This window comes from Pan troglodytes, chromosome 15 (genome assembly GCF_028858775.2).
Source record: "Pan troglodytes isolate AG18354 chromosome 15, NHGRI_mPanTro3-v2.0_pri, whole genome shotgun sequence".
Lineage (NCBI taxonomy): Eukaryota > Metazoa > Chordata > Mammalia > Primates > Hominidae > Pan > Pan troglodytes.
In genome coordinates this window covers 72,005,811-72,016,905 of record NC_072413.2, presented here as the reverse complement: position 1 = coordinate 72,016,905, position 11,095 = coordinate 72,005,811, and the positions used below count along the sequence as shown (strand labels likewise).

Genomic DNA, 11,095 nt, shown 5'->3' with positions numbered 1-11,095 from the left:
ACCACTGCACCTGGCCCTGGTAGTGATATTTAATCCAATCCAACAACTATAGGCTGGGTTAAATAAAAGGTCATTATTGTCTATATTCCAAGTGGAATTAAATGTAGTCACAGAGACTCCTAACATTTTCCCTATATTTAAGGGAAATCACTTCTAAAAAAACACACTAATCAGAACTGTGATGCTCTAATTAGAAACAACTCATCTGGCCAACTATTTGCTGCTCAGAGTCTCTTATTTCTTAGATGAAAAAAACTCATCAGTTATATTCATGTGATCGCGGCTAAAAAGTCAGTATTTTCTTTTCTTTTTGTTCTAATGTGGCTTCATTTGAAATTTCTCAGATTCTACATTGTACTAATTATGAATAACAAATTATAAATTAAAAACTCTTAAAGAGAAAAACTTGGCTTAAAAAAATCATTTCATATTTCCTTATAAGCCTTTGTCCTCTAGGTTGTAATGACTCTGACTTCCCACCTGTGATGGAAAGCCAAGAGTCACAAGGTCACTATGTTTACTCTTACGTAAAAGATAGTACACATTTTGGCTAGGCTGCTTACTTCAAAAGGCAACCTATAGGTTTCCACACAAAAAGAGGCACACATTTGCATTTGCATTAGTATAATATGCATTTGTACGGATATTGCTTTAAAAATTTATGTAATCTACTAATGCTATTTATTGCTCATTCCACTGATCCCTGAAGTCTCTCAACTAGTAGAGAAAATAACCGTGATTTAGCAAGAAGCGACATGGGGAAGGGTGACAACAATATACATTGTTTGATTAGATACAGACTCCTTACTGTGTCAGACTCTTGAGGTTCTTTTGGAATACTGGGTAGCACCACTTTACCAGAAGAGTCTGATATTGGAATTTGCTGGGTGATGAAGATTTTATCTTGAAGCTTACTTTCATCCCTGCAATAATGACAAAATAACAGAACCGTCAACAACTCTACACACACGAAACCTGGTTTAGAATAACAGACTTGTCATATTACTTTCAATTAGCATATTCAAGATGCCCACAAGAACCATTGTGTTGGGCTCATGTTTATTACTTTAGCAAGAGAGCTCTTACCCAAATTCCTTTGTTTCCCCACTGTCAGAAACAACATAGTCTGGAACTGGAGGCCTAGAACTCTGGTTGTATTTCCTGTAGTGGGTAAAAGTCAACAAAGATAATGAATGAGGCAGTGTCTCCTCATGCCTTCATATTTTCTTTTTGTATTTTAATTTTTTTTTGATTTTTTATTTTTGTGGGTGATAGTAGGTATACGTATTTGTGGGGTATGTGAGATGTTTTGATACAGGCATGCAATGTGAAATAATCACATCATAGAGAATGAAGTATCCATCCCTTCAAGTATTTATCCCTTGTGTTACAATCCAGTTACACTCTTTTAGTTATTTTAAAATGTATAACTGGCCAGGGGCAGTGGCTCATGCCTGTAATCCCAGCACTTTGGGAAGCCGAGGTGAGTGGATCACCTGAGGTCAGGAGTTTGCGACCAGCCTGGCCAACATGGTGAAACCCTGTCTTTACTAAAAATACAAAATTAGGGCCGGGCACAGTGGCTCATGCCTGTAATCTCAGCACTTTAGGAGGCTGAGGCGGGCAGGTCACCTCAGGTCAGGAGTTCGAGACCAGCCTGGATAACATGGTAAAACTCCATCTCTACAAAAAAATACAAAAATTAGCCAGGCATGGTGGTGGTGCCTGTAATCCTAGCTACTCGGGAGGCTGAAGCACGAGAATCACTTGAACCAGGAGGCAGAGGTTGCAGTGAGCCGAGATTACATCACTGCACTCCAGCCTGGGCAACAGAATGAGACTCCTTCTCAAAAAAAAAAAAAAAAAAAAATTAGCCGGGCGTTGTGGCACATGCCTGTAGTCCCAGCTACTCAGTAGGCTGAGGTGGGAGGATCACTTGCACCTGGGAAGTGGAGGTTATAGTGAGCTGTGATTGTGCCACTGCACTCTGGCCTGGGTGACAGAGTGAGACCCCATCTCAAAAAAAAAAAAATTTACTTATCTTTGCAAACCAATAAAATCTTAATATTGTTATGTTTCTCTTCAATTGCCACTCATTCAGCTGAGCAATATTGTAACTTCTTAATAAGCACTACCTTAAACATCTAAGATGAATCTTTCCCCTCCCCCTTTAATTCCAACTCATCTTTCATTTTCATGCTCATTCATTAATCTCCCATTCTTTATCTCTGGGAGCTGCAGTAGTTAAGCAGTAGGGCCTTTTTATATTTTCTGGTCCTTTCCCGTCCCTTTAGTTCTAAGTAAGAAAAATAAGTTCTTTGTTCCTAAGTGGTTTCTAGATTTGATAACAACTTGGTATTTCACTGCAGAAATAGGGAGTTACCTAGAAGGACAGCCATTCATTTTTGCAAAGAGCAATCGCAATACTTTTTCCTTCTGCTCCCAGGTCAAATCTCCAATATCCACATTTCCTTCAATATGTGTCCTAAAGAATTTCAAAGGAAAAAATGTGAAAAGGAAAAATACGGTCAAATAGGCTTCTCTTCTTTTTAAAAAATATATAATGGGTAAACATAGGATAAATTCCACACCATAATTGAATATTATGAAACAACTACAGGCCAGGCACGGTGGCTCACACCTGTAATCCCAGCACTTTGGGAGGCCGAGGTGGGTGGATCATCTGAGGTCAGGAGTTCGAGACCAGCCTGGACAATGTGATGAAAACTCGTCTCTACTAAAAATACAAAAATTAGCCGGGCATGGTGGCAGCTGTCTGTAATCCCAGCTACTCGGGAGGCTGAGGCAGGAGAATCGCTTGAACCCAGGAGGCGGAGGCTGCAGTAAGCTGAGATCGCGCCACTGTGCTCCAGCCTGGGAGAAAAGAGTGAAACTCCGTCTCAAAAAAAAAAGAAAGAAAGAAAAAAAGAAAACTACAAAGCAAACTATCCATCACAAAATCATAAAGTTGATAAGGACAACAATATACTAGCCAATCCGAAATGTTACATATCATAAAGATGAAAATGACAAAAACTTTAACAACATGAAAAAATATCTGTGCTCAGACATTAAGGAAATAAGCAAAGTAGAAAACTCTAAGGAGGCTGGGGACGGTGGCTTACCCAACACTTTGGGAGGCCAAGGCGGGCAGATCACAGGTTAGGAGTTTGAGACCAGCCTGGCCAACATGGTGAAATGCCGTCTCTACTAAATATACAAAAATTAGCTGGGCATGGTGGCAGGCTCCTCTAATCCCAGCTACTCAGGAGGCCGAGGCAGGAGAATCGCTTGAACCTGGGAGATGGGAGGTTGCAGTGAGCCGAGATCACTCCACTGCATTCCAGACTGGGTGACAAAGCAAGACTCCTTCTCAAAAAAAAAAAAAAAAAAAAAAAAAGAGCCTGGGTGCGGTGGCTCACACCCGTAATCCCAGCACTTTGGGAGGCTGAGGCGGGAGGATCACAAGGTCAGGAGTTCGAGATCAGCCTGACCAACATGGTGAAACCCCATCTCTACTAAAAATACAAAAATTAGCTGGGCATGGTGGTGGGTGCCTGTAATCCCAGCTACTCAGGAGGCTGAGGCAGGAGAATCACTTGAACCTGGGAGGTGGAGGTTGCAGTGAGCTGAGATCGTGCCACTGCACTCCAGCCTTGGCAACAGAGCAAGACTCCGACTCAAAAAAAAAAACAACAAAAAAAACTGTAATGTAACATTATTTATTTAGAGACACAGACAAAGGGAACAAGAAAAAAAAAGTTGTTTAGGCCGGGTGCGGTGGCTCACACCCATAATCCCAGTAATTTGGGAGGCCGAGGTGGGTGGTTCATGAGGTCAGGAGATCGAGACCATCCTGGCTAACACGGTGAAACGCTGTCTCTACTAAAAATACGAAAATTAGGCTGTGCGCAGTGGTTCACGCCTGTAATACTAGCACTTTGGGAGGACGAGGTGGGCGGATCACGAGGTCAGGAGATCGAGACTACCCTGGCTAACATGGTGAAACTCTGTCTCTACTAAAAAATACAAAAAAATTAGCCGGGCATGGTGGCAGGAGCCTGTAGTCCCAGCTACTTGGGAGGCTGAGGCAGGAGAATGGCTTGAACCCTGGAGGCAGAGCTTGCAGTGAGCCGAGATTGTGCCACTGCACTCCAGCCTGGGTGACAGAGCGAAGACTCTGTCTCAAAAAAAAGAAAATCAGCCAGACGTGGTAGCATGCACCTGTAGTCCCAGCTACTCGGGAGGCTGAGGCAGGAGAATCGCTTAAACCCGGGAGGTGGAGGTTGCAGTGAGCCGAGATGGCATCATTGCACTCCAGCCTGGGCGACAGAGTGAGACTCTCTCAAAAAAAAAAAAAAAAAAGTTTAGGTTTTGGCCAGGCGCGGTGGCTCACACCTGTAATCCTGGAGCTTTGGGAGGCCAAGGTGGGAGAATACCTTGAGGGCAAGAGTTCAAGACCAGCCTGGGAAATGTAGTGAAACCCTTTTCTCTATAAAAATAATTTTAAAATTAGCCTGGCATGGTGGCACATGCCTGTAGTCCTAGCTACTTGGGGGGCTGAGGTGGGAGGATCGCTTGGGCCCAGTCAAGGCTGCAGTGAGCCATGATGGTGCCACTGCACTCCAACCTGGGCAATAGAGTGAGACCGTCTCAAAAAAATAAAAAAGTCGGCCAGGTGCAGTGGCTCACGCCTGTAATCCCAGCACTTTGGGAGGCCGAGGCAGGCAGATCACAAGGTCAGGAGAGCGAGACCTTCTTGGCTGACATGGTGAAACCCTGTCTCTACTAAAAATACAAAAATTAGCCGGGCATGGTGGCACGCACCTGTAATCCCAGCTACTTGGGAGGCTGAGGCAGGAGAATCACTTGAACCCGGAAGTCAGAGGATGCAGTGAGCCAAGATCGCCACTGCACTCCAGCCTGGTGACAGAGTGAGATTCCATCTCAAAAAAATTAATTAATTAATTAATTAAATTAAAAAGTCTAGGTTTTGTCTTATGATTACCATATACTTCATTTTTTAAAAATTTTATTTTATTTATTATTATTTTTTGAGACTAGGTCTCACTGTGTTGCCAGGCTGGAGTGCAGTGGCATCATCATGGCTCACTGCAGCCATGGCTCACTGCAGCCTCAAACTCCTGGGCTCAAGCGATCCTCCCACCTCAGCCTCCTGAGTAGATGGGACTACAGATGCACACCATCATGCCAGGCTACTTTTTGTTTTGTTTTTTGTAGAGGTGGGGTCTCACTGTGTTGCCCAGGCTGGTCTTTAACTACTGGACTCAAATGATCCTCTTGCCTCAGCCTCCCAAAGTGCTGGAATTACAGGCATGAGCCACCACACCCAGCCGATTACCATATACTTCAACTGTCCTTTTCCAATCTACCATTTAAATAGATGATGTAATTTTTTTTTTTTGAGATGGAGTCTTGCTCTGTTGCCCAGGCTGGAGTGCAGTGGCACGATCTTGGCTCACTGCAACCTCTGCCACCCAGGTTCAAGTGATTCTCCTGCCTCAGCCTCCTGAGTAGCTGGGATTACAAGTGTGTGCCATCACGCCTGGCTAATTTTTGTATTTTTAGTAGAGACGGGGTTTCAGCAACTTGGCCAGGCTGGTCTTGAACTCCTGACCTCTTGATCCACCTGTCTCAACCTCCCAAAGTGCTGGGATTACAGGCGTGAGCCACTGCGCCCGGCCCGATGATGTAATATTTTAACCACCATTTCTGCCCTGCTGATAGAGGCAATAGGACACTAAGGCTAAAGTGTTAAGGTGGTCAGTAGCAAAAATGTCACATAGAACACAGAATAGGAAGAGTCCAGTTACTGCAGTAACAATGTAGACAATCATTTAACTTCCTCTGAAAATGTATAACACTTACTATTTCGTAAACAAAAGGATATAAAGAAAACTGCCTTATATATGGTAGGGACTCAACTTATTTGATGTATTAAATAAAAAAGAGAAATTACAGCCAATCTCTTGGTAACAGTAGTAGTATTACAGATTTCTGAATATGACAAGAAGTAAATTATAGTTTAGGCATTTTGAAGAAGAATCTTATCTATCAGAGACTACTGAGCATGTCCAACCTTCTCAACAGCCATATAATTCAAAACAACCTATAAAATTAGTCCTTTAAAAATAATTTAAAGCAAAAAACACATTTGGAAGATGTTAGGCTGGGCATGGTGGCTCGTGCCTGTAATCCCAGCGCTTTGTGAGGCTGAGGCAGGAGGATCACTTGAGCCCAGGAGTTCCAGGCTGCAGTCCTTTTAAGTTTCTTGAGTTAGGGCCTTTGAAGAATCTAATTGCATTGGAATATAAAATAATTTTCTTTCAGAATAACCCTCAAAATGGACTATAATTTAATCCATGGTTTATAGGGAGGAGACTGCTCTAAGAAACAAAAATGCTAATAGGAAACAAAGTTAATCATTATGTAATATATAGTCTGCAACTGTCTCAAACATTCTGTTACCTTTATCATAGTGGCAGCAGATCTCTAAAATTTTGGAAAATTTTGGGGGACTTTTGGTTAATACAACACTGGGGGCACTACTGATTGTCCTCCAATCCATGGGACAGTTCTCTATAACAAAGAATTGTTACAAATAATTGTTTTGGTTTTTTGTTTGTTTGTTTTTTTGAAACAGGGTCTCACTCTGTTGCCCAGGCTGGAGTGCAGTGATGCAATCTTGGCTCACTGCAACCTCTGCCTCCTGGGTTCAAGCGATTCTTGTGCCTACTGAGTAGCTGGGACTACAGGCCCCCGCCACCACGCCCAGCTAATTTTTGTTTTTTGTTTTGTTTTTTTGAGACAGTGTTTTGCTCTTGTCACCCAGGCTGGAGTGCAATGGCGTGATCTTGGCTCATTGAAACCTCCATCTCCTGGATTCAAATGATTCTCCTGCCTCAGCCTCCCAAGTAGCTAGGATTACAGGAATGTGCCACCATGCCCAGCTAATTTTTGTATTTTTAGTAGAGATGGGGTTTCACCATGTTGGCCAGGCTGGTCTCGAACTCCTGACCTCAGGCGATCCACCCTCCTCGGCCTCCCAAAGTGCTGGGATTACAGGTGTGAGCCACCACGCCCAGACTAATTTTTGTATTTTTAGTGGGACAGGGTTTCACCATGTTGGCCAGGCTGGTCTTGAACTCCTGGCCTTAAGTGATCCATCCGACTTGGCCTCCCAAAGTGCTGGGATTACAGGTGTAAGCCACCATGCCTGGCCTACAAATAATTGTTATATTGATTTTTTTAAATTATATGGTTGGATAGATATTATCACCTATGAATTTCATCTCAGGATAGTAAACGGTACAAAATATTTCTGAAAGTATGCATATCAAAAATGTTTAACCTGGATTGGTGCAGTGGCTCACGCCTGTAATTCCACCACTTTGAGAGGCTGAGGCAGGAGGATCACTTGAGGCCAGGAGTTCAAGACCAGCCTGGGCAACATAGTGAGACCCTGCCTTTAAAAAAACAAAAAAGTTTAACCTGAATCTAATCAGGCTTTTATAACAAATGTCCAATTTATGGGAAACAAAGGAACAAGTGAAAAGATACATAATGACCTTATATATCTTATATAAAAAACAACCTATGGGAAAAATAGTCTCCTTAACAAGACTTCTATCATGAGACAGAGGGGAGTATACTAAGAATACGTCCAAAGCCCCACATGCTATGCTAAGCCTAGAGATTACAAAGATGAATAAGTCAGTTCCTGTCCTCAAGTAACCTACTGAGAAATCTATTTAATACTTGAATATTATAAAACTAAACTTTTCAGACTTCCTCTTTCTGTAAAGGACACAAAAATAGCAGCAAAAAAATAATAATAAAGTATTGCTAGTACCATTTTTCGGCCTCCAGAAGATCCTGATTCACACTATTGGTGCTGTGCTCTCTGCCATCAAATGTTCTGATTTTGGGATATTCTGTTCTTCCTGTACATGCTGCTCTCATTTTTAAATTGAAAGCAGCTTGTGCTATCTGCTTATAATGCTTCCTGCTAATTAGGATCTGTTGCTTCACTTGGTGCAGAGCATCTAAAAAGAATCTTTCCACTTCTGTTCTCTCATCCAGTATGTTCTTGGCCAGCTTCTTCACACGATTCATTTCCCTGTCCTTCATCTGAAGAAGGTGCTGCAGCTTGTCAATTTCTACCTGACCTGCTTGGTTCTCTATCATTGCGTGTTGCTGCAGTTTTAAAACTTCACTCTCAAACTCTTTGGTCATGTAACTCAGAGCAGTCTCCAAGTTTACTACCTTCTTCTGAAGGGTTTGGATTTGTGATCTCTGCTGGACAAGTTGCATAATCTTTTCCTTAACCAACAGATCATTGATCTCCTAAAAACAGAAAGATGAGAGGTGATTTTTTTTTTCTTTTGAGATGGAGTCTTGCTCTGTCGCCCAGGCTGAAGGGCAGTGGCACAATCTCAGCTCACTGCAACCTCCATCTCCTGGGTTCAAGCAATTCTCCTACCTCAGGCTCCTGAGTAGCTGGGATTACAGGTGCCCATCACCACGCCCAGCTAATTTTTGCAATTTTAGTAGAGACAGGGTTTCACCATGTTTGCCAGGCTGGTCTCGAATTCCTGACCTCAGGTGATCTGCCTGCCTCAGCCAGCATAACAGACGTGAGCCACTGCGCCCGGCTGATTTTTTTTTTTTAATCATTCCAGAACTTAGGAAGTTCCTTACTAATTTCCATTACTTCATGAGATTTAAGTTTTATGCCAAGCTGAGGTGATATTTTGGTATTCTATATAGAGAGTAACAAACATCCTAGGGTCCTTGTCTGGACTTGGGAAGGCAATCTACTAATTATTAATTGTGCTAATTAAGAAACTTTCTTGCAGCCATGAAAAAGAATGAAGGGCTGAGCATGGTGGCTCATGCCTGTAATCCTGGAGCTTTGGGAGGCCAAGGTGGGTGGATCACCTGAGGTCAGGAGTTCGAGATCAGCCTGGCCAACATAGCAAAACCCTGTCTCTACTAAAAAATGCAAAAATTAGCTGGCCGTGGTGGTGCATGCCTGTAGTCCCAGCTACTCAGGAGGCTGGGTCAGGAGAATCACTTGAACCCAGGAGGTAGAGGTTGCAGTGAGCCAAGATCATGCCACTGCATTCTAGCCTGGGTGAGAGTGAGACTCCATCTTTCTCTCTCTCTCTATAACTATATAGTAAAACATTAATAACTATATTAGAAACTATGGCATCTCCTTGTTGCCTATCCCAATATCTATTTTCCCTTTCCCTTTCCTCCATAGTAATAAAACCCCAACTTCATTCAGAAAGGCAGTTAAGTCCAGCTGAAAATTCCCAGTCTCCCTTGAAGTTCAGCATAACCATTTTCTAGTCAATGATATGTAAATAGAAATGTGTGTAGGACTTCCAGAAAGACCTCTTAAACGAGAGGCACACTTTTTTCCTTTTTTCTTCCTTCCTGCTATTTAAAGGAATGGTTAGAGCTCCAGCAGCGCCCCCCAGGCTGTGAGGTGAGTTTGAGGATGTAAGCCAAGTGTTGCAGAGCAGAGTTAAGGAAGCTGAGTGTCTATTAACTTTGTGGCACTACCATTCCTGCTGTGGATTGCTTACCTCCAGGCCTCCTTTAGGTGAAAGAATAAACCCTTGTGTGGTGATGTCACTGATGTCAGGACTGTTACTCACCGCTAAATGTATTCCTAAGTGACTCAGGGACCAACTCTAAGCAAAGAAAAATGAATATTCTAAGGTAGTAGAGGATAAGGGTCATATTTATGTTTCTGATATATTCTTTATAAGTTGAGTCTAGTGCTTCTTATAAGCATTATAAGATTGAGTATTTAACCTTTTCAGATAAAAAAAGTGCATCATCCAGACAGATGAAAATGGTCTCATTGTCCTTATATATCATTATTATACCCAATTTTTGGTATTTACCAACCCAATCCTTAAATAAAGAAAAGAAGGACACCAAGTCTAAATGAGAGGGAACCTTTTGATGTAAAAGTAAAGTATGACTCTCTTGCAACTTCTGGGAGTTTTTTTGTAGAGCGTCAGTTTCCTTCAGGTGATATGCCAGAGCTTTCTGGAGATAAACATTCTCTTTAAAAACATTTCTTCCAGCATCGTTCAATTGCCTGAAATAGATATAAGATCTCAAAACACAGGTCTAACTTTTAGATATCGCCAAAATAGAAAAATGATTGCTTCACCACCTGCACCCCCAATATTATCAATAGTGACTACCACTTATTTAGCTTATGGTGGGTACTCAGTAGTTAGGTGGGAATCTTGTAATTAAGTTTTCACCCAATTAAAAAGTGAAAATGGCTGAATGCAGTGGCTCACATCTATAATCCCAGCACTTTGAGAGGCTGAGACGGGAGGATCACTTGAGCCTAGGAATTTGGGACCAGCCTAGGCAACATAGTGAGACCCAATCTCTACAGAAAATCTAAAAAATTAGCCAGACGTGGTGGTTTGCACCTGTAGTCTGTCGCAGCTACTCAGGAAGCTGAGGAAGGAGAACCACTTGAGCCCAAGAAGTCAAGGCTACAGCAGTGAGCCATGATTGTACCACTGCACTCCAGCCTGGGTGACAGAGCGAGACCCTGTCTCAAAAATAAATAAATAAATAAATAAATAAAGTGAAAAAGGACGGTTTACTTCTAGTGCAAGGCAGTTAAGAGCAGGTATGAGTCTCCCATGCTCTTTCCTGTCCACATGACTAGACATGAAAAACTCCAACACGGCAGAGGTGCAAGAAGGAAGCAGCCAGGTTCCTGAATCACCCCTGGAGGAGAGCTGCCAGACCCATACAGGATTGTTCGATGAACAAGAAATAAACCATTAAGACCTGAGAGTTAGATGTACTTCCACTAATATACCTCATGACAACCCTGCAAGATTGCTACTATTAGCCATGGTTTTACTATTTATTTATTTTTATAAACTCAGATTACTGGAAGAAGTAAATTAGCCCTACTTTTAGTTGAAGAAATTTAACTTCAAGAAAGTTAAGAAATGTGGCTTGGTACAGTGACTCACATCTGTAATCCCAACACTTGGGAAGCCCGAGGCGGGTGGATTGC

At 42.4% G+C, this 11,095-nt stretch overlaps 1 protein-coding gene across 27 annotated transcripts in view; it reads right to left on the bottom strand.

The window, feature by feature from the left end:
• The window catches only part of BBOF1 (basal body orientation factor 1), a 63,520-nt gene that overhangs the window by 25,096 nt on the left and 27,329 nt on the right, over positions 1 to 11,095 (bottom strand). For 15 of the 27 annotated variants that reach the window (XM_009428121.5, XM_063793664.1, XM_009428116.5 and 12 more), the window contains 5 exons: positions 9,997 to 10,141; positions 7,874 to 8,367; positions 2,384 to 2,485; positions 1,087 to 1,161; positions 659 to 923 (listed from right to left, as the gene is read on the bottom strand). In XM_009428121.5, the coding sequence (XP_009426396.1) occupies positions 689 to 923; positions 1,087 to 1,161; positions 2,384 to 2,485; positions 7,874 to 8,367; positions 9,997 to 10,141 (1,051 nt within the window). In that variant the 3' untranslated portion in view covers positions 659 to 688. Of the gene's footprint in view, positions 1 to 658; positions 924 to 1,086; positions 1,162 to 2,383; positions 2,486 to 2,641; positions 2,875 to 7,873; positions 8,368 to 9,996; positions 10,142 to 11,095 lie in introns of those variants that run through there. The other 12 variants (XR_008539265.2, XR_002939312.3, XR_010151212.1 and 9 more) reach the window with 4 other exon arrangements.